Raw genomic sequence first — 25,581 nt, forward strand, 5'->3', positions numbered from 1 at the left:
TTTTTTCTACATAATTTACATGTTTCTTTTTTTTAAATGGATAAAATAGAAATATATTTTATCATAGAAAACAAAGTTTATTTTTTTTTTAGTATTCTTTAAAATTGATGGACAATTATAGTCTCTTCTTTTTTTTTAATTGAATGAAATTGACATCTATACACATTAATGCTCTGTATTTTCATCTTTAATATTCAATGTTGTATCGATATAACATATTTTCAACTATAAAATATTTACATTATAAGATTTGAAACGATTTTATAATATTTTTGTACACTTAATTTATCTTTTAATCGAATGTTAAGATGAAAATTTTAATGAAAAAAAAATATGTACCTTTATTATTTTTCTAATGATTTATTTCAACGATATAAAGAAACACAAAAAGAAAAGATAAATTATTTAGAATAGTAGTTATCTCATCAATTTCAATGTTCTTGAAATATGTTAAGGTCATCATTCTAAATAACTTTTTCTTACATATACAAATGTATATATATATCGCCATTTTATCAAAAAAATATTTTCTGTCATATATTGTATTAATAAATATTTGAGTGAAATTTGGTAGGTTTGAGTTTTTTAAGTTTAAGTAAGTTAGGTATGCAATTTAAATAATTAATATTTGGATTTAATTTGGATTGATTTGATTTTGGCTTAAAATTTTAAAAAATAATATTATTTACAATTTCCTACAACATCTTGTCAAAGATGTAAAATAAATGAAACTATCTTTTAAATATTAAAACCCAATCTAACTCACGCTTAATCCAAACCTAAGTTAAATCCTTGTAAAATATGCTATTTTATTATCATAAATAATAAGTATTAGAAAAAAAAAATGAAAAAGAAAAAATTTTTGTAATTTTCTATGACTAACATAATAGCATATATTGATTTTTTTATATTATATACAATATTCTGAAAAATTAAGTTGACCTTAAATTTTTTAAATGAAATGCTATATATTTTTTATGAAAGATAAATTTATCTATATAATAAATATTTTTTATCTTAAAAATACAAGATGAAAGAAACATTCTAAATTTTTTTATATTGTGTTTATAAAAATTTTTTATTATATATATTATTTATTATATAATTTATGAATTACATTTGGATCTTCACTAATATTATTGTTTAATATAATACTTTCAAAATTTCGTACAATTTATATATTAAATATAGATTATTAAAAATATTGATGCGATAATTGGTAGAATACGAATAATTTAAATAATAAATAATAAGATAATTGCAATTTATATGAATTATATTATATTACTATTATTTGAAATTGAATATATTTAGTTGTAGTAAAAAATTGCATTAGATTAGAGATTGAGCCTGTTGAAATTATAGTTTAATTTATTTTGAACAAAACATAGGTTTGAATTATCATGAAATTATGTTTAATTTTGCTTTTAATTCAAAATCAAACATACCAAATTTCATGAATCAAATCTATTAAATTTTTAGCGAAATGTCGAATTAAAAAAAATAACTAAATCTGTTCCAAATTTAATCCAAAATAATTTATAATTTTAATCAAAATATAATATAGCTATAATTTAAATCAAATCCAAACTTAATCCAAACTTATTCTAAAAATATGATATATAAAATTAAAAATATTTTTACATAAATGTTTAACTTAATCCATAATAATTTATAATCTTAAAAGTTATATAATTTAAATCCAAAACTTATTCTAAACCTTAAAAATAAAAAATCACATTTAAATCAAAAATATTTTTTATATTTTTAAACTAAAGTTAACCAGTAATTATATGTAGGTTATAAAGAAACCATATCCCAAAATTATATATTTTTATTTTTACAAGATTTTTACATACTTTTACACAGCTAAAAGAATTTATTTATCTCGAATCCAGTTAATTTATTCCAGTTTGTCATGATTTATACAAGACGTCATATTTTTTTACTTTCATAGTCAAATTAATAAAAATTAATAGAAGAAAAAAAGATCTTTTGAAATTTCTTGTATAACTGTCGAAATTAACCATTCCAAATTTTAAGTTAAGACTTATGATCACTTTATAAGCAAAATTATTCAGGACATTGACCTTGGTAATATATATACATATATATATATATATATATATATATATATGAAGATTATTAAAACCGGTAAAATAATCTGTATTTTAAATAATTAATGAATAAAACATAAGGTAAGATATTAATTTTCGAAAGAATTTCTCAATAGAAGTGGCTATTTCATTAATAAAAAATATATTATCATAAATGAAACTATAGATTTTTGTTAAAAGTTAGATATTAAATTATTTTATATTTTAATTTATACTTTATTCTAATTAATTGTTTTTTATTTTTCAAAAGTTATAACAATGTGTTTTCTAATAAAAAATTAAAAAAAAACATTTTTTCTAAATGACAAGACAATTTAAATAAATATTTCACAATATGACAATGATACCATACAATATTAAAATTACTCGATAAAAAATAAATGAATAGGAAATTCACCTTCAATCTTTAGATATACCTTTGTCTATTATTATTAATTTTATTTAATTTCATTAGTGCAATATGGTCTAAAAGAAAAGCTGTTGAAAAATCGCGAAATAAAAGTTAATTAAAGATAAATTAATTAAATTGATATTATTTAAATTAATTTAAATTAAGTCTTTAGCCAATGTTACAATGATGCAATACTATTTTTTTTTTAAATTTGTAAAAATCGTTTATACTTAATTTCTTTTATTCATATTTTTAAAATATAAATTTTTTAATGGAAGCTTTATTTTAATAAGATCTATTTTAATCTTCTGTAAGCTAAGTATTTATTTTAAGTATTTTTCAAATCAAATTACTCAACTAAAATTTTTATTCCATTTAATTCTTTAATTTTCAGAAATAATTTTGAATAATTTTTATAAATAAAAACGATTATTTTTTAATTTCAATGTAACAAAATAATGTGTATATATATATATATATATATATATATATATATGTAAGTTTCACAATTTTTAAATAACGATTTAACGATTTATAAATCTAAATAAATTTTAAGAAAAAAAAATTTTGAACAAAATTATTTGAATACTATATTAAATAATATAAAATATGATAAATACTTCTCAAAACTAAATGAATGCTATAATATTTGCGAATGAATTTTTCAAATTAATGTTAAACTATTAATGGATAATGCTGAAGATTAAAGGGTTTTACCACTGATTATATTGTTGGCAGAGAAAGAAAATGCGAAACAGTCGCGTTTTCGTTGTTTCCCGCGATTCTTAACCTTTTCTTAGAAACAGAAATTCATCCGCAAATTTCCCCTTTTTTCTTTCATCTAAATAAATACCGCGTGCACATGCGCGTAGATATAAGTACATGCGTATAAAATGTAGATGTCGCAATTTGTTTAAAAGTTTTTAGTTTCAATTTTGAAATTGATTCAATACGTATATAAATATGATTCGATTAATTGTTGAAGAAAGAAAAAATTATTAAAACAATTATGTTCATATGTATTAATATTGGGCAAATATCACATGCAAGATATGATTACTTTATACACAGTATTAATATTTTTGTATAACATCATCGAAGAGTTGATTCTAAAGATCAAAATAAACACAAAAGTTAGTATACAAAAATATCGATTATTATCGGTTTATTTATTAGGTTTTTATGAAGCAATTGAAATTTGTATTAGATGAAACGAGATGACATATATTGAGATAATTTTATATCTGTTACACCATTAATTCATTTTGTCTTCATCTCATTCTAATGCAAATTTTAATTGTTTAAAACTTAAAAGTCTTAGTCGACATTTTTTTGTTTTTAAAATCAATCTGAAAATTTATAAATAAATTTATAATAATATATAAATTTAATAAATATACTTATTTATTAAATTTATTATAAACAAATATATTAATATCCTGTATAAATGAATTTGACGATTCAGATATTTAGTTTAATTTTATATAGTGATTCATATTAATTCAGACACTATTTTGTGCGAAAGATCATTGCTTTATATATTTGTTTATAATAATGTTAAATTTAAAATTAAATGCTTTTTTTTAATCTATTAAAACACTTGTAATTATAAAAATAAATTTTATTTATTTATTTAATGTATTATTAATTCAATAAATGATAAATTAAATAATAGAAAAATTGAAAATTTCAAAAATTTTTTAAAAAAATTTGGATAATAATCAAGTTAAATAAATTTAAGTAAATATTTATATTTACAATGTTTATAAATTATGTTTATTTATTAGCGATTAGAATTCACTGAATATAATGGTTTATTAATAAGTGATTACAATAAATAAATTACAATAAATATTTTTACTAGATTTTAAATTTCTCTGTTATTTAATATATTTATGTCCATTAAATAACATTTCTATTAATTACATTTCACATATGGGCAGTAATTTGATAAATATATTTATTATTTAATTATTAATTTGTATTATATATTTTTGCCATTGTTCTATACGAATTCAAAAATTGTATATATTCTCTTTTATCGAAATATGTATAACTAATGAAAAGCATATTGCATGTATTTATTGTTAGCAATAATCTATTTTATAAAATTTAATGAAAAATTTGCAGAAAAAAATAAAAAAAAAATAATCAATTCAATAATACAAATATAAGTAAATATTATAAAGCAATAATTTTTCGTATCGTGATGTGCGAATATTAATACGAATTACTGTACATAAACGTCATTTCGTAAAGTTAAATTGATCTCGAGGGGATACGAAGCAAGCTGTGAAGAGAAAGAAAGAGAGGTTGTGGGAAACGGTGAGAAAATTGGAATGAAAAACCGTAAATCGAAATACAGAAAATCAAAGATCGAAACACGAGGCAGGCATCAATGAGAGATCAAAGTACTCGATACGAATCGAGTTCTTCGAAGCGAAAATTGCGTAGTTGTCGCGAACGGATGATTTGCTGCGCACACTCCCGCGCGTTCCCTTTGTGTTATTTTCGGGCAGAATCACCGTTCAAAGCTTTAAATAGGACCGACTTTCCGACAAAGAAGGTAGTTTGCAACATCGTTTCTACATGCTGGAACATCGCAGAATATTCACCGTGAGTAAATTAACCACGAACCAGTTTCACGAAGAAAACGTCAAACCATATTTTTTTTCCCGACCATGCATTGATAGAAAGTTGAAAATCGTTTTTTAGAAAAGACTGTCGCAGAGACGTTTTCTTCTTTCTCGAATCTCGTCCCTTGTCGCATTTGCGTTGTTTCGTCGTGTCGAGTCGCGTTGAGTCAAGTCGCATAGTGTCTCATCGCGTCGCATGATGTCGCGTCATACCGCGCGTCTTGATCGTGTTGTTGCGATCCGTCTAAAATTGCTAGACGAATCTTTGTTTGTTGAGATAAAATATACAGTGAAAGTTGGATAATTGCACAAAAAATCGGAGTTGTGGGATCGAATTTTAACATATATATATATATATATATATATATATATATATATATATATATATATATACAATTTATACGAGTGATATTATTACGATATCTTTTTTTGTTTTTTCAATTGAAAACAACGAAGACAGATGTAAGTATAATCATGCGGTAAAAAGTTGTTGACTCGTATCAAATTTAATTCCTGTGGGGGATGGAAAATATAGAATTTTCTTTGTATTTTATCGAACATAGAAGAAAAGAATAAAAATAGATATAAATACATAAAAAAAATAAATATAGAAAATATATTTAATAAAAAAGAAAAAAAAATCAAAACAAATATATTTATGAATTTCGATATATATTTACGAATTATATTATATATAAATATATATATTATATATATTATCTACGAAAATTCTCTTTAGTGGTGAAAATAACAACTTGACACTTACTAATTAATTAATTCGTGCAATTATTTAACTTTTATTGTAGAATGAAAATTTATTGTTTTTTGAAAATAAAGCATGAAGATTTATAGTTTATCAAAATAAAATATGATAATGGAAAAGAAGAGAGAAAAATGGGACTAAAGAAGTTAGAATGAAAAGCAGATACAGTTTCGAAAGGATTAATAAAGTGGTTCGGTGATTCAGAAAATAGGCTAAGAGATAGTTCTCGATCGACTCGATCGACGCGCTTCCGATATCATCGCCAAAATTGTATCGCCACCTTGGCACAGTCTCGTAGTTCGAAAGAGTCGAAATCTCGATTGTTCTATTGAGTATTGGGCGGCAAAATCGTGTTTGATCGCGAGAAAACAAACATTTTGCGTCAAGATTAAAAAAATCGTGTATTTTTTATTTTTTGCGAATAATATATTTTTAATATATATTCTTTATAAACTTAGCTAGTATAGATATATATAAATTGGGTTGGTGGAAAAATAATACTTCGTTTGGATTTTATAAATGCAGAAATAAATCAATTTATTATGATGCATATATGTATTTAATTTTTAAATCACTTTAATTTTATATATTATATATATATATTGTAAAATTGCTATGTAATCTATTAATAAATTTTTTTAAGACATTTACCAACTCATGTATATTAATAATTTTAATATTTATCCCTAGATGACATTATCTTATAATTTCGATCAAATTTGATAAATTATTCGATATGTACTATTTTTTTTAAAAGAATTATATTTAAATTTTTATCGGGAAATTGACATAATCGGCAAAAAAATTTTTTTATAAAATATATAAATTTATTTACTAATTATTAATATTTTTATACATATTGACATAATTTATACGACATATATTTTACGAAATTTATAATAAATTCAATAAATCATATTACTTTTGACAAATTTATTAATAATAATATTCGGATATCAATTTTTTAAAATATTTTTTATACACATATATTTAATCATTTATATTTTTTCTTGTTATTTATTATTTTTATTATGATAATTAAAAAAAAAACTTATGATTGTAATTTTATTCACATTATTTTTGATATAAAAATTAAATTTTACGTAGAATATCTATTGATTTTTTCTATTATTTTTATAATAATTAAAAAAACTTATGATTGTAATTTTATTCACATTATTTTTGATATAAAAATTAAATTTTACGTAGAATATCTATTGATTTTTTCTAAAATCTTAAACTTTTGCAATTAACATGTGATCAAAAAACAAATAAAATTCAAAATTAGAATTTTAAGAAAAGAGGGGTAAAAATGATTGAAGCAAATTTTAATTTTATGTTAATTATTTATTTTTTTACAAATATTAATATTTAACAAAATCAAAAATAATTTAAGTTGAAATTAATTTTCAAACTTTCGTTTTTCATAAGTATTGAATATATATAATATGCTACCAAACATTTCAAAAATATACTCAGATATTCTTGGAAATTTATTACTTCAAATTTTAATACTTTATATACATATATTTCTAAGATAATAAAATTAAATAAATATCCATATTAATACCTATGTTTATATGGACAATTAGAAACACAAATTGTTTTGTTTTATATTTAATTGCTATAATTGCTTAATTTACTATTGATATATAATAATATAATATTTTGTAACATATAATTTCATAAGAATATATCATAAACTGTTATATTTGAAATTGTTTATCTTACCAGAGTTAAAAATCTACATATAAACTTTTCCACCAACTCAATGTATAATTGCAAAATAAATAAAACTTATTTTATATTTTATAAGAATAAGAAATATGGAAAATTACGATAGTTAGAGAAAGATAAAAGGAGAGCTTAAGCATTTTAAAAAATTATATCACATTGTTTTTATGATATTATTCATTTTATTGAGTGCAAAAAAAATTCTATTTAATAATGGTAATGATTCTTAAATATAATATATATATATACATATATATATATATATATATACACATACTTATTAAAAAATAAATTAATAAGTTGCGAATTTTTTTATTTTTAATCTTTATGCATATTTATGCATATTTAAACAAAAAGATCATCGCTTATTATTATATTAATTTTTTCTTCCTATATTATTTTAATTAATTTAATAATTAATTTAATAATCTTTTGTTTGAATGATTTCGTTATCAATTTTGCAAAAATTTTTGAAAAATTGCTTGAATGATGACTACAATGACTTAGATTATAATAATTAATAATGATTTTAATTTTTTTTTTTTCAAACAAATTTAAACAAATTTTATGTAGTATTTTGTGTATCTAAAATTATTATACAAAAGATTATAGAAATACTTTTTAATTATTTTAATTATTTTTTTAAAATTATTTTAATATTTACTGTTTTTTATATAAAAAATAAAAATTTTTCATTAAGATTATAAGTTTTAAAGATATAATATTAAAAATCAAATTATAAAAATTATTAATAGCATATATTTGAAAAAGTGCATAGATTTTTGTATTATCTTTTGATTTTAATAACAAATTGATATAATTGAGTGAAAGATATAGATAATATAAAATAAAAACAATTATAGATAAAATAAACTTTTTTTTTAAACGATACACTAATTTCTATTACATTTAATGAAACAATATAGCAAAAATTTTGTTAAATAATTAAATTTTCAATCTTAGGGTAAATTCATTACTATATTTTTCTCAGCAGAAAAATAAATTTTTTAAAAATTAGAAAAAAATTGCATATATCAATTAATTAATATATATTTAAATAATAATAATTAAATTGATATAATTAAATCAATATATTTTTTAATAATCTTTTTTCAAAATATGGAAAATATTTTTTAAAAATATTATTTTATTTATAATATTATAAATAGTGCATTTTGTTTTTTTGTATATTGGAGAATCCTAAAAAATAATTAATCAAAGATTAATAAAATGAATTTGATTATATTGTAAAAAAGTTATGAGTGCTAAAAATATTACATTTCTATAGATATTATGAAATATTAAAATTAGATGAATAATATAATTTATTATCGGAAATTATTTATCATAGAGATCGATAAATGTAAGTTCTATTATATTTGTGGATGGTGATTTATGACATTCCGGATTTTACATTATGAGGACAATTCTGGACCGATTCCAAACTTATAATGATTCTGAACTTATAATGTATTCGTTATACTACGTACAATTACTAAAAACTTTATTTTATTATAACAATTAGAGATATAATAGTTCAATTTTTAAGTTAGAATCTAATAAAAGTTAATTAATGCACATATATCATTTCTCATAATTGATTATCAAAATAGTGTTTCTGAAAATTTAGAAGGATTCGTATCAAAAATGATTTTTTTTAATTTTTTCTAGAAAATAAAAATATATTTTAAAATATCATAAATTTTTCATTATTAATTTTTCTAAATTTAAATTCAATTTAATAAAATATTCATATATATTCGTGTATGCAATTACAAAAATATTATAATTTCTTTAATTATATAGCAGAAGAACTATATTTAGTCAAATCATAAAGTTGCGATAGACATTGTAATTAAAATCGAACAAAAATTATTTCTATTACAAATTATGTCATAAATATGCCTGTTCAACTATCGCAGAATTATCACCAATTTCTGAAATTAGAATTTCAATTTTTGAAACACATTATACATACTTCTAAAAATTCTAAACAATGCATAAAATATTATAATCATATTATAATCATCGATATAAGTGATGGATTCAAGTCAAGTTTATTAAAACATCATTTTATATGATCCATTGGTTTAAATCCATCACTACCCGTATCGTAATATGTTTCAAATCTACATACATCATAAAACAAATTACAAATATTTTTTTATCTTATTCACAAGAAATATTTTTCTTTCTCATTTCCTACAAGCCTAATGAAACGAACAAAATTGACAAAAGATTAACAATTCTCACGGTTCTTTTCTCAACATTTACTACGGTTAACGAAGCAGTACGATACAAAAGTAAAAGCTGTTCTCTTCTTTTGTTCAGATACGCAGTGCTACGTTTATTTTATTTGTAATATGACACTTGTGATCAATATCTGTACCTATTTTTATGAATGCATACATCGAAATCAGATTCACATTTTTTCCTGAGGAATTATTGTCGCGGATTCTAAACGCATTTTGCTCTTAATTCCGCGATAGTTAACATTATTGTGCTATATTATTATTAAATGAGAGAAAAAATAGAATAGATATGTATTAAAACTGGCCCACTTAAAAATAATTATTTAATATCTACTTCAATTATAATATAAAAAATATTTTTCAATTTTTTACAATTTATACGGTATCTCAAAACGAATAATATTGCAAAGAATATTTTTCTCTCAAAATGCATTTTTTTCTAAAGTTTTCAAATCATGTCTTTTTTTCTTTTGCATATTGTGATTGATATTAGAATGTGTTCAGAAATAATAATAAAAGTTTGAGATAACTTATCTTTTTTAATTATCAGTTTCAATCTCATGTCAAAATGATCTTCCATAGATATATTTTTCGAAATAATAGATTCTAATGATCTTTCGATGACTTTCAAATTTATGTATAAATTCTAAATCTCTTTTAATATGAAGTTACATTATTCTTAATATTTGATATAACATTGTGATTGAAAAAAATATTAATACATAGTTTATAAATTTAATAATAATAACATTTCAATTCTTTAAATAATGTTTAGTTGCATATCCATAGATTCTCGCTACTGAGATAATTATATTGATAGAAATTTTGATTAAATGATTTAATTTTAGAAGCGAAAAATTATTCATCATATATTATCATGCGTTTTGATATCAGCTATATCAGCTATAATATATGCAATATATATGCAAGGAGAGAAAAAAAAATATACAAATATACGTGCAAAAGAACATTGATTTCAAAAACTTTGAAAAAAATGATCTTTCAAAAAAAATATTCTTTATACTTTATTCTATAAATCTTGAAATACTGTACAAATTGACAGGTGACTATCTTTATTGGCTACCAGAGGATACATTAATAGATTGAAAAATTAATTAATTGAAATTTCAAATAAAATTACGTTAAATAATAACTTTATTTAAAAAAAAATTATTAAACTCTCGAATAATATCTATTCTTAATTACTATATTCTTTGTTTAATGTCAAACATTTATTTAGCACACAGTTAATTATAATTATTAGATGTTTTGAATGATAAATTATATATATGTAACTTATTGAAATAATTTTATTCTTAACTTTAATAATTAAAATTTTGTCTATCTCTGATGGCTACTATTTATACAATATGTCCCAAAAAATGGAAATATTAATTAATTGGAGATTTCTGAGTTTAATGAAAAACATTAGCCAATCACAAAATATATAACGTGATAGTAGCGTTGGCTATGTGCTGAGCACGAATAAGTTTAAATAACATATGTCAAAGAAAAAATTTTTTATAAAATATATTGCTTGAAATTACCTCAAATCTCCATTTAACGGATGTTCCTATATTTTTAGGACACCCTGTATAATATATAAATATAACAAATTCTTAATTCTTCCATTTTTCTTCGATTTTAACGTGATTTTAACAGATGCCTTCCGAATGCATCGCCAATCCATTACAGCGTGAGTTGGCCGATGCCATTATTCGGTTACAATCGCTCGACGAGATTCGAATCTTACTGGCGTGCGGGGCAAAGGTGAACGAGCCTGTGACCCAAGGCCTGAGACCGTTACATTACGCGGTATGGCAGAGGTACACAGAGGCAGCCCAGCTGTTGTTGGTACGTGGCGCGGACATCGATGCGACCGACGAATGTGGCTATTCGGCATTGCATCTTGCCGCCGAGCACGGTTACTTCGATTTGGTCAAATTGTTGCTTGAGCAGGGTGCAAAAGTCGATCATAGAGAGGAAACGGGAGAACTCTTTCCAAGGTACGATATCGCTTTCCGCGTTCCTTTCTCTTCGATTTTTTTCGCACTCTCTTTCTCTTCTTCTTTATCTCGTACCTGTGTCCATTCCCTTCCTTCTTTGTCTCAATATGTTCCTTGATATTTTCGCGGATCACGACCACTTGTCGATATCAATATAACTCGAAACTCGATACTCGACCACATTCAGTTTAGAATCGTCCGGTCTTGCCGACCTTGGAGTGCGTGCCAAAAATTAACAATACTTGCTATTGTATAAATGGTTATGTAGTCGTTTGTTTTAATTATCATTGTGTACATGCGTGAAATTTTCTCGTCGCTGTTTATTTTTATCGGTGTTAAGAAATAATCGAGAGGAGGGTGAGAGGAAGGACGATCAAGACAGGAGGGACATAGAAAAGGAAAAGAATGGAACGACTTAATATTAGAGGCAAGAGAGGAAGAGAAAGGGAATAAAAGAAATAGTATGTAAAGAAAAACAAATAGTAATGATAACGTGAGAGAGAATGATACGATTGTTGTTAATAATTGGACATTAAAATATGAGAGATTATTGCTATACGAGATGTTGATATATTTATGGGATATTTTTGAAATCTCAATTGTAGATATAAAAACAAACATAAAATATAAAAAATGTTGGTTAAATTTTATCTTATTAAATTATAATTGATTTGTTTGCGATTAGACGAAACGAAATACTAATAGAATGAAAGAATTATATATTGTCACGTCATTTTATTATTCTGTCTTGCTACATTTCGTATTCATTTGTTATGTATCATTGTGTTACGTAATGTGATTATAATGACTTCATTTTTTGAGCTAACAATGACTTTGTTTTTTTATGTTGTTCATGTTTTTCTCGTTTTTTATATAATTTCATAATTTTATATAATTTTTATATAATATTCAAATTAAAATATTTTTTACAAATAATTCTTTATTGAAAATTAAGATTAATATTTTTTTATAAGAAAAAATGTAGATATCAATTAATAATATATTAATTAAAATATTAAAAATTATATGATTTCATTGAAAGAAAAAAAAATAAAGTTAAGCTAATGTTTTCTATATATTTACTTATCGAAAAATTAATAATATTAAATAATATTCCTCTTTTATGAAATATAATTTTTGTGAGAATCAATAATATTAACAATTTTTTAATTTCATTTTTAGATGTTAGAATATATATTCTCACTATTTTAGTTAAATGACAGAAAATAAAATATGAATTTGTTTATATGATTAATTAATTAAATTGTATCATAATTTTTCTAGCTAAAGAAAAATACGTAAAAAAGATTTTTGATCAACTTTTTAAAATTATATATTCTATCGATGATTTACTATAAAATTGAAGTATCAATTAGCAAATGAAAATAAATGAAATTAAAAATTGTATAGCATTAAATTATATTGTTTGACAATTAATATTTAATTTGAATGAAAATGTCTAATAAAAAAGAAATAAATTATTTCTGGAATTTGGAAATTTATATATAAATTACAATGTAATAAATCTAAAAGACAAATGATAGATCGATTTGCATATCTTTTTACCACATTTTGATATGCAACGTATAATGTTTTATCCACGTTATCAGAATGATAATATGTTATAAAGATATGAAACAAATGAATATATTTTTTGAATATTTTCTTATCATATTTTAATAACATGTATATTAGTATCAGAATAATGATGTGAGATGTAAGATATGCAACAAATGGATGCCCAGCCAAATTTCAATTACTTATAAATTAATAAACAATCCTAAATCGACATTTTTTTTGTATATTAACTTAACCTAACCTAAATTTTATGTTTGTTTCTAATAAAATCGACTGAAAAGTTCAATTCTAGATAAATATATTCACATTCTATAATATATGTATATATTTGCTTATAACAGCGTTAAATCTTTTTTTTAATATTTTAAAGCATTAATAAATTTAAAACAGAAATTAATATTTTTAATATTAATTATACATAACATATAATTTTTTTGTATTATAAGATATAAATTCAATGATAAAGAAATATAATATCGTAAAATTATTCATATAGAAATGTTTATTCATCATTAAAAATCATTATATTTTATTGAGTTTATCACTAATATAAAAATGGTATTTAAACATAATTTTTTAAATATTTTTTAAAACATTTTTTAAACATAAACATAATATTTATTCGTTGTCCAAATATTTTTCGATATTAAATTTTATTATTATATAATTTATTTTTTATTGTACAAAAAATATGCATTAAATAAATTAATTGTTTTGTACTAATTTGTAGAAATTTGTAACAACGAATGTTTTAATATATTAAAATCATATATAAAAATCAATAAATAAATTATTAATAAATATATGGATAGATTATTCAAAATGTTTTTTATTGAAGTTCATAAATTAATTTTTTTAATATTGTTAGATGATCAATTTATGATAGAAAATCTTGAAAAACTTATTTTTATACATATAACACAAATTACAATAAATATATATAAATACGTAATAAAATTATATTAATACTTTCTAAATGTAGATACATGTACTTATGTATATATATATATATATAATAGTATGAATGTATCTATTGAATGCATATGTCCTACGTAATTTAGCATATATCTTATATTAGATCTAGAAGTTAATTCGGTATCTTCTTAAAATAACGTTACTACTTATTTTAAATGAAATCGTATAATTATTATTCTTTGAAATAATTGCATTATTTTTGATATGTTTTATCATTCAAACAATTCTCAAATTCCCTAATAAAAAAAAGTAATAATTTTGATATAATGATATCATCGATGCTTTATTATACATTATTTGAAAATGCGTATTTACCAAATAATGTTGAAACGATTTGAATGAATGACAGTAAAGTAAAGTGAGGTTAGAATAGTAATCAAAATGTAAAAGAATTTCTTGATCAAAGAATAAATGATATCTCTTATAGATTATGCCCAAAATATTTGCATTTCGTGATCAATAAATTATTCCAAGTTTATTATTTTTTTATAAATATTTTAAAGTAACTGATGGTTGAAAAATTATAAAAATATCATTTCACTAAATAGGACATTACAAATGTTTAAATCGGAATAACGAATGATTTAATATAAAGCATCGAACTAAATTCTAGATTTAATTATGATATAATAATATACAATTCTAATCTAATTATGATAATTACAAAAAGTCATTTTAATTTTAATTTCAATGATTTTGAAAAAAATATGCTAACAGAAACAATATTCTTAACAACTTTTTACTACAGTATAGTATATTAATTATTCAAAGTTTGGTTATTTTAAATAATCAATTATTTTAAATATCCGAACATAGTATTTAAATTAGCTAATAGATGAACAACAATTTATAATATTTTTCAGCAATAATGTATAACGTAAATAATGTTTGCGAACAATTTGCTAATAAACACGTTTTAATAATATTTGCACGTTTGATGTATATATGCTGGGATGATACTTAAAAACGACTAATTTTTTATAATGCACTTTTCTTAATAAAAATATAATAAAGATTGTAATAAATTTAAAAATTATTTAATTTTTGGTTGATATATAACCAATAATTTTATGATATATAAACATAATATAACAGTATATAATAAATTTTTTTTTTAATCGTAAGAATTGGTTATATTAATAGATTAATAAATTATATTAATCGATTCTTCCAAATAATAATTTTCGGTGTTTTAATGTACCTATAACCGTCACTCGATTTTAGTTTCGAAGATATCAAAAAATATTTTTAAATATTTATAATAATATTAAATAATATTATTAAATATTATAGGTAAATATTATATAATATATAATTAGAGAAATCAATTCTTCAAATAATTTTAATCCTAACATTTATATATAGAGATCATCTTTCTATTTTAATTTAATATAAGAAGATTTCAATCGCTCATTGTTTATTAGAGAGTTATTAGTGAAAATATATTTCATTATTATTAATGCAGTTTTGGCATCTTATACATTAATATTGAACTTGAATTAATTCATATTATAATTATTTTAATATAGATTACTTCATAGTATATATGCAGTATATATATATAGAATAATGGTTTATATTTTGAAGAAAAAAATCTGATCAAAATTAAATGCAACTAATTTTATATTTTTTAAAATTAATTTTATAAATCATATATAAATGTATCTTATATATATATATATAATACTATGCAATTAATTTTCTTGTTTCATTTTATATGATATTTTATTTTTACTAATATATATACAGTATATTCGTAAAACATGATTTGGAGGATCAATTATAGAAAAAATAAATACAAAAGTTAATATATAAAAATATTAGTTAAGGTTTTTTTATATATTTAGTTATAAACGACTTAAATTTCCGTTAAATCAAACAAGACAGAACTGTCTCACACTATTTCTTCGTAAATTCTCATATTTTAAATTTTGCTTATAACTGCTTATAACTTAATAAATAAATTTCGATGGACATTTTTATATATCAACTTTTCTGTTCGTTTTTATCTTTGCAATTAAAATTCTCTAAAAGTGTACGTGTCATTTTTTTAAAAATATATCTTTTTTTAAATACCTTGCAATCAAGATCGAACAACGGTGCATAAGCAAAATTATTCAAAATCTCGACAACGCTTTTGAAGTTCATCAGAATCTATATTTTTGTTTTATATACTTATGTATTGAGTATACATATATTTTTTCTCGCACACTGCAATGTTGAAACATTAACGAGAAATCATTGTAGACCCGTGAATCATTTCGTGTTAATCTGCGCAGGACAACGTTATGCGACGAACCACTACGGCTCGCTTTGAGAAATCGACATGTCGAAGTGGCCAGAATCCTGCTGGAAGCCGGCGCGAATCCGAACAAAAGGTACTTCTTCGGATCGGAGATTAATCTGGTTTCTCCGGTGGATCTACAATGCATGGAATTATTGTTAGCTTTCGGGGCTCAACCGAATACACGAGACCGTGCTGGGTTGACACCATTGATGAAAGCAGCAAGATTGCCTCAGGTAAAATGATCGATGATGGAGAGAATAAACGGAGGGTCCAGAAGTCAATCAGCGTGCATGACATTCGCTTAAAAATGATTTGAATAGTTCAAAAGTTTCTTTATTTCCAAAATTTGATCGATCACTCGGTTAATTGAATCCGTTTAAGTTGTATATATACAGAAGAAATGGCAATCTTTTTATATTAAGACGAATGTACTCACGATACAATTTAGATAAACGCTTTTAAAATAGAACAACACAAGTTAAATAAGTAATAACTTCGATGGTATAGTTTTGGCTTAATCGATTTGTTAATCGAAAATTTAAACTGATAAAGTGATTTTTCAATCGCATAAGTCGTTTTCAAAAAATATGATTTACATTGATCGACTTCTGAACCCTCCGAATAATGATGAAAGATATACTTGCCAGATGAGAACGTATATATTCGCGCCAGGGCATAGCTTCTGTGCTGCTTCTGTTGAGCTACGGGGCGGATGTTAATTCGATGGCCGACGTGCGACACGATTATCGGACCGTCCTCCATTACGCGATCCTTGGTGGTGATCCGACGGTGATCGACTTGTTGTTGAAGCAAGGCGCTCGACTCGATCTTGGCCCTGAGTATCAGAAACCCACGGCTCTCGATCTGGCGATATTAAAAGGAGATCCCTCGATCGTTCAAAAACTGTTGGAATCGGGTAAGTTTAATGCTAAATACTTTATTTAATTGGTAACATTAAAATAACGGATTTTCGATTTTTGAGAATATGAAAATGTTTTTGGCAAAAATTGATATATGTATCTATTTTTTATATCATTTTAATTACAATCATTTATATGTAAAATGGATACTTAAAGATATACTACAGACTAGTTATTTATATATGTTAATTGATAGTAGAATGATAATATTCAATATTTGCAGTTATATTTATTTGTGATCACATATTACAAAAATTTACATTCAAATAGATATGTGATTTAGTTATAATAAATCTGCATAATCCTTCAAATTATACTAATTATAATAAAACTAATCAAATCAATTAAAACTTTATGAAATAAATAAAATATTATTATATAATACACATATAGAATGTTAATATATTTATGGGATATCTTCAGAAGGTTGATTACAAAAATAAATATAAAAATTAGTATGCAAAAATTTTGAAATGATTAAAGCTTATTATAAACAATTCAAGTTTAAATGAAATTATATTATTCTGTATTTCATTTAAGACAAACTTGAATTATGATTTAATGAATAAGTCTCGATAAAAGTCTCGATATTTTTGTACATCAATTTTTATGTCGTTTCTTTTATCCTTTAGAATCAACTTTTTAAAAATGTTTTATGAATATATTAGATTGTTTCCAAAGTTCTTTTTATTTTTTTCATTATATTATATATAGATTTATTTTTCTAAGATCTTTATGATTTCGTTTTTCAAAACAGTAATCAAAGTGACTCAAATATTTAAAAAATATTCCAGATAGCTTTTGATATGATTGAAAGAATCAATTTTTTTTAATCAATGAAAATCATTAAATCATAATAATTACATAATATTGATATGTAATTATAAAAGAACAATCTATCAATTAAATAACTTATTAATTTTCTTGTTAATCTTCTTTAATCTTCTTATCTATTAATCTTCTTTTACTATTTAATTACATATTGATTTATTTTACAAGATAATTTATGATTACTTAATAAGGAAATACACGTATGTTTGAAAAATTATAGAAAAATTCAATATCAATGAAAAATAAACCAAATTATATATTTCTTAAATCATGACTATGCAAATAGCAAAAAAAGACTACTAATATCGTATACATATGTATTATAATTATATAATTATATAATAGATTTCATATTCGTTAATTCTTCATGGATATACATGGATATACTGTTAATCTTAATAAACATTAAATAGTGAAATATTAAATTGCAATGAATAATTTCAATGATCTACAAAGTATACGAAGTGTGTATAAAAAGTAGAAAGAAGCTCTTATTAGTAAAAAAATATGGATATTTTCCTTTATGAAAAATATATCGTTTGCTTTATATTAGAATATGTAAATTCTCTGTTTGAATAAGACGAAGATTGTTTTTTTATATTTTTTTTGTACTTTTCAATTTACAATAAAACATTTATAATATTTTATAATCAAATTGAACTTCCTTAAATAATTGGCATATAAAAAATCATCTCGATACAATTGCCTTTTTATATTTTACATTTAAAGTACAAACTTGATCAAATTGCATATTTACGATGTAAATTAGAATTATATGATATCTTTATTTTCCAAAAAATAGTTTTTTTGGAAAATTATACATTCTTTCCAATCCTGATAGTAATGCTGAAATGTTTCTACCAAAACTACATTTAATTGGCTTACTTATAATCCATCTGGATATTGCCCATTGCTCCAAGATGATAATTCTTGAAATAGAGTCAATAAAATTTTTTATTTTTAAGAAGAAAAAAATAGTCATATAAAAAATTTAAATAGAACCATGGCATCATAGAAACACATTTGGCCAAATTTAATTTAATCTTTTGAAATTGAATTGAAATTGAAATTCAATCAAATTGATACTAAAGATAGAATAGAAATATACATTTTTAAATAGCATTTGTATAATATTGCTAGAAAATTGAAATTAATCTCATTAATTTTTAATTTACGAGAGATATCTCGTAATTTGATTCGTTAATTTGTTATAATACGTATAATGTCAATAGTATTTTTTTATATTGAATTTAAACATGCAATCCATTTTTTTTTTCTATCATATATAATTTTTATGAAATTAATCCAATTAACCGATTAATTAATATCGAATATCAAGATCTTGAAAATCTTGAAGATGATCAAGATATATATATCACAAGATTATGTTACTCAGTAACTTGATTTAATTGAATAAACATCCATTCCATTCTGAAAGTGATAATATACGAATAATAGAAGAATATATTTTTTATCTTTACTTTTAACAATTATAAAATAGAAATATTTGATATTTACGTATTTAATTTTCAATTTATGGAACAAAATAAATTCTGGATCAATATATATATATATATATATATATGTATACAGGCATTTAGAAAGACTCGAGACAAAGATCAAAAAAGATGATCTTTGTTATATACTATAACTCTGTCTTGATTACATACTAATTAAACGATTTCAAATTTAGGCGCTGACGTAAACGCTACTTCGCCAATCATCGGCTCGCCCCTCCACGTTGCTTGCGCGGACAACATTCCGAACAGATTGGAGATTTTATCGATGTTGTTGGAGCGAGGAGCGGACCCGAATTTGGTGATACGGAGCGACGAAGGTCCGGCATTGCGACCAGTTCTCGCCGAGTACGTCGCTTCGAACGAGAATCCCTCGGTAGAAGTGGTAGCCCTGTTGCTTAAATACGGGGCACGAGTTGTCATCAAGACGCAGTTTCGCGATCCTCACGGTATATTGAACTCTCTTCAGAACACGGCTGATAAACCACGGCTGCTCAAGGCGTTGTTGGAAGCGGCGGAAAGCTTCGATCCTTGCATGATAAGAAGATCGAGCAGTTTGACAGACGCGCAAAAAGAACTTGTCATGGAAGCGGCGCGAACACCGTTGCCTTTAACCCACCAAGCAAGATTAATAGTACGTAAGCTTTGTGGTACCAAGCTGCCCAAGATTGTACGAAAATTACAGCTGCCTCAGTCGCTGCATCGCTATCTTCTCTACGATTTTCATTGAGATAATTGCTCGATTGAATTTTCGTCGCGAATGTGATTCTTCACATCAAAAATGATCTTCTCCTTGTTCGTTCCGCTCAACTATCATCGTTGGCATTCTCCCTCGTTACGTTATCTCTTACTACAGTATTTATTCGTTATACGCTCGTGCTCTTTTTTATATGTATAATGTGATCGAGAGTCAACCCTATCGATAATATTACGTTGAAATAATATTCGTTTTCTATTAGCTATCATCGTCTACGTTCGTCGTAGCGGAAATGAAATGAATCTATGTACAACTCGCAATCGAGTTGTAAACGAATAAATATGTATATTAAGAGTTTCAAGGCGTATTAATTTCATCAGAACACGTTATTTATCGTGTTTGATACTTATAACGATTGATGTCAATTTATATATTACATACTTATCTGTAGTATGTGAATATTTTTAATCCGAGCGTAGATGCGCTGTTCGTTCGATCGGAATTGTAAGGAGATATACATATAGGCAATCTTAAATTCTATTTCTTTATATGTGACAAATATTTTTGATGAATATTTTTTGCAATGTATGAATTTTATGTCAACTGTTATATTCATGCTTTTTACGTCGTCTTTATTCTTCTTTTCTCGAAGTAATTTTGAAATGAGACTCGTCCACGACACTTTTGTACCTTTATTTAGAACACGCTAATATTCACGAAGTTGCGCGCGTCCACGTAAATAAAATAAGGGCGTTTATATGAATAACGGATGATTCTGTCCCACTGTATGTATGTATGAATGTATGTGCGTGTGCGTTGCGTATCGTACGCGTAGGTATTTTCAACGTGTATTATTGTACATACATATTTTATATACACTTGGTGCTGTTAAGTGTCAAGAGATGAAGTAAAATAAACAAAGAATTATCTCTATGTTTACATATGTATTTATATATGTATATATTATAATGAAAAAATGAATGATGAAAAAAATCGCCTTATTTAGAATTACGAGTATGTTTTTTGGTATGCATTCGTATAATGTGCCTTGTGATTAAAATTCATGGGGAACAATTCCAAAGATAGAATGGAACATGGAATATGAAATAAAATATGGAATAAAAGAAATATAGTAGACAAGAAATTGATAAAAAGTAAATCTTATTTGTATAAGAGAAAAAGCATGGATGCAAAAAAGATATAATATGTATAACAATATACATAATTATCATTGGCCACAAAATCGCAACGCATAGAATGTTGGCTGGTAAAGTATGACGTCGATTCATTCTCAACTACTTCATCTTATACTATCTTGTTCTACACTCGAAATAGCAACCTCGATACGGTGACCCGCGTCAAAGCATTCGCAATCGTTGCATCATGATTTTAATTCACAGTGTGGAAATTATACGCGCAATTTATCTTTAATGCCAATTTCGATACATTTATGTACATATATTACTACTTTCATTTTTTCTTTTTCTATAACAGAAGCAAGAATTATTATTATAAATTTATTATTATGTGTTTCTATGTATAAATATATATTTATACACATATAAGTGAGTATCTTTAAAAAGTTAAAAATGAAAGATTGAAATTATTTTTGGCAACTTTTTTTTATTACTTCATATGCAATAGGAGATTGGTTAAGAGGTGTCGTAAGTTGTTAAAAGACAATAACGTAAAATGAAATGATAAATATATTAAAACTTGATATACCTGTTACCATTATAAATTATAATATTAGTATTCATAATTTATTTGAATTTATTCATGATTTAAATTTGTGATTATCGATAATTATACAATATTTTTTTGTGAAATTTTTATGTTTATGAATTTAATACATTCGCATTTACAAAACTTATGATATTATATTTTTAATAAAATAATATCTGAATTTTTTCGATATTTACTGATTTTAATACTCTTTATTATTTAAAATGAATTGATATACATATCATAAATATTTACTTGTATATGTTATGATAAATAATATTTATATTAGTTTTATTATAATATGCATCGTTACAAATATAAATAATACATAATATTTATAAAATAAAGAGAAACTTCGAAAAAGAAAAATTATAAAATGACACGAGAGGGCACCATGTGTATCATTGAGGAATATTGCGATGAATCGAGATATCGAATCGAATTAAGTCAAGTAAGAATGAAATTAAATCGATTTAAAGCACTACGAATTGAGAATAGTATAGAGAATGTTGGCAAAAAGCTAGTAGATGGCTAACGGTAGATATTTATAACAATAATAAAAATAATATCATATGTAAGAGAAAACAGAAAAGAGAAGAGAGGAGTGCGCTTTCAGTAAAGCGACGCAATTAAAGATGAAAATGTCTGTCAGAGCATTAGGACCTTTTTTTCGGTCTAATAATCTGTTATTCAGAACATTGAACGAAAATGTTGTTGCTAATAACAGAATTATACCTTTGGTTAATATCGAAAGGTAAGGTTAGTTTAATTAAATTCAAAATTATTAAATTCATTTATGTGTTTGATTATATAATGATACCATAACCTATAAATAATATTATTCTAATTCAAAATTATAAAAAAAGTTTGAAATAAAAAGTGGAAATGTATGTTGCAGTCAACGACGAGAAGCGCATCAATGGATGCCTGATATAGACGAATATAAACATCTTCTAAAACAAGAGTGTTCTAAAATATTAGCTACAAGAGAGAAAATATGGCCTTATATCAAGCCAAGCTGGAATGAATCACAAACAGTATCTTCACAACTAGCACCGGAATTTCGAAATGTAGTGATCAATTTTGGTCCCCAACATCCAGCTGCGCATGGGGTATTACGATTGCTAATTGAGATGAATTCTGAGTATGTAACTCGCGCTGATCCTCATATAGGTCTTTTACATCGGGGTACAGAAAAATTGGTAGAATATAAAACATACATGCAAGCCTTACCATATTTTGATCGTTTGGATTACGTATCCATGATGTGCAATGAACAGTGTTTTTCTATGGCTATTGAGAAACTATTAAATATTGATATACCCTTGCGAGCAAAATATATTAGAAGTAAGTAATAGACACTCATCGATAACAAAATTGATGAAAGATTACAGTGAAAAAATCAAAGAAAAAGAGAGTAAAATAGAAAATAGAAAAATAATATAATATATTACTATAATAAAAAAATGAAATAATAAACTAAATAAAGATATTCATATATTTCAGCTTTATTTGCCGAGATCACAAGAATTCTAAATCATATTATGAATATTGGAACGCATGCCCTTGATATTGGAGCTCTAACACCATTCTTTTGGCTATTTGAAGAACGAGAAAAATTAATGGAATTTTATGAACGTGTGAGTGGTGCTCGCATGCATGCGGCTTATATTCGTCCTGGTGGTGTTTCATTGGATATGCCATTGGGTTTATTGGACGACATATATGAATGGAGTTCGAAATTCACTCTCCGATTAGATGAAATAGAAGACTTGCTAACAGAAAACAGAGTATGGACTGGACGTACAAAAGATGTTGGAGTAGTGACGGCAGAACAGGCAATAGAGTGGGGCTTCAGCGGAGTAATGCTAAGAGGTTCCGGAATTCAATGGGATATAAGGAAAAAGACACCTTATGATGCTTATGATTTGGTCGAATTTGATGTTCCAATTGGCTTAAAAGGAGATTGTTATGATCGGTAAAAAGAAAAAAATATAAGACGTTATTTAACTCGATTGCTTTTTTGAAGGAGAAAAATTTCTTTTAGATTTTTTTTTTGTTTCATGATAAATTACATTTTTTTTTTAGATATCTTTGCCGCATGGAGGAGATGCGTCAATCATTACGAATCATTTATCAATGTTTGAATCAAATGCCAGAGGGTGAAGTGAGAATCGATGATGCAAAAATCGTACCACCTAGAAGAGAAGAAATGAAAACCAGCATGGAAGCATTGATACATCATTTCAAATTGTATACTCAAGGATTCCAAGTACCTCCTGGATCAACATATACTGCGATCGAAGCACCAAAAGGTGAATTTGGTGTGTACCTCGTAAGCGATGGTAGTAGCAAGCCTTATAGGTGCAAAATCAAAGCACCAGGTTTTGCTCATTTGGCAGCACTGCGTCATATGGGTCCTGGATGCTTACTTGCTGATATCGTAGCTATTATCGGTACCTTGGATGTGGTATTTGGTGAAATTGATAGATAAATTATTTACTTGTTACTCTCACTAGATGTATTTAGTACATAGAAAATTTCTAAATGCTGTTTTCCATTCTGTACAACATAGAAAACATGCATAAATGAGAGAGAGAGACAGAAAAATACAATAAAATGTATTCGTTGTTATTTCGACCGAAATTATAATATGTTGATTCTTACCCGATATCCTTAATCTTACATAATATAGCTTATAATCGAAAGAATCTATTATTATTATTCATGCTGGAGATGAAAATTTCCTTAAACAATTAAACGGAAAGAATTAAAGAATTAAAGAAGAATAAATTCTTAAAGAAAAAAAAATTGAAGAAGAAAAAATGAAAATAAAAAGAGAATTAGAAAGAAAAACAAAAATACTAATATCTTGAAATACATACATAGATAAAGTAATATACATAGTAACAGGATATTTGTAGCGTGAATGGTGTTCATCATTTACGTAATATATTTGAAGAAGCACTATTCTATGAATAATTTAACTTTATCATAGTCATTTCCAGATTGTTGGAGATGTCCGGAAATGTCTTTCCATTTTCGCGAAATTACAGAGATTAATTTTCAATCAAAAGATCAAGGTTTTTGTTATTCATGAACCCATCATATCTCGGACAAGGGTAAATATTTATTATACAAATTATTTGATA

The 25,581-nt window shown here is 24.0% G+C and overlaps 2 protein-coding genes across 4 annotated transcripts; both read left to right on the forward strand.

Annotated features, from left to right (window-relative positions):
* Positions 1 to 4,761: 4,761 nt before the first annotated feature.
* On the forward strand, positions 4,762 to 21,712 carry LOC108000488 (ankyrin repeat domain-containing protein 65-like). Of its 3 annotated transcripts, none has more exons than XM_062086266.1 (5): positions 4,763 to 5,124; positions 11,556 to 11,899; positions 16,732 to 16,972; positions 17,412 to 17,655; positions 20,184 to 21,712. In XM_062086266.1, exons 1-5 carry the CDS (start codon positions 5,098 to 5,100, stop codon positions 20,735 to 20,737), a joined length of 1,410 nt encoding a protein of 469 aa, XP_061942250.1. In that variant the 5' UTR covers positions 4,763 to 5,097; the 3' UTR covers positions 20,738 to 21,712. The 3 variants fall into 3 exon arrangements, with proteins under 3 accessions (XP_061942252.1, XP_061942250.1, XP_061942251.1); XM_062086267.1 differs by having other exon boundaries at positions 4,979 to 5,124; positions 11,589 to 11,899; XM_062086268.1 differs by lacking the exon at positions 11,556 to 11,899 and having other exon boundaries at positions 4,762 to 5,124.
* LOC108000326 (NADH-ubiquinone oxidoreductase 49 kDa subunit) lies at positions 20,344 to 25,075 on the forward strand. The gene is made up of 4 exons (XM_017060568.3): positions 20,344 to 23,183; positions 23,328 to 23,776; positions 23,936 to 24,407; positions 24,518 to 25,075. Exons 1-4 carry the CDS (start codon positions 23,065 to 23,067, stop codon positions 24,921 to 24,923), a joined length of 1,446 nt encoding a protein of 481 aa, XP_016916057.1. The 5' UTR covers positions 20,344 to 23,064; the 3' UTR covers positions 24,924 to 25,075.
* Positions 25,076 to 25,581: the final 506 nt, after the last annotated feature.

Source organism: Apis cerana, linkage group LG16 (genome assembly GCF_029169275.1).
Source record: "Apis cerana isolate GH-2021 linkage group LG16, AcerK_1.0, whole genome shotgun sequence".
NCBI lineage: Eukaryota > Metazoa > Arthropoda > Insecta > Hymenoptera > Apidae > Apis > Apis cerana.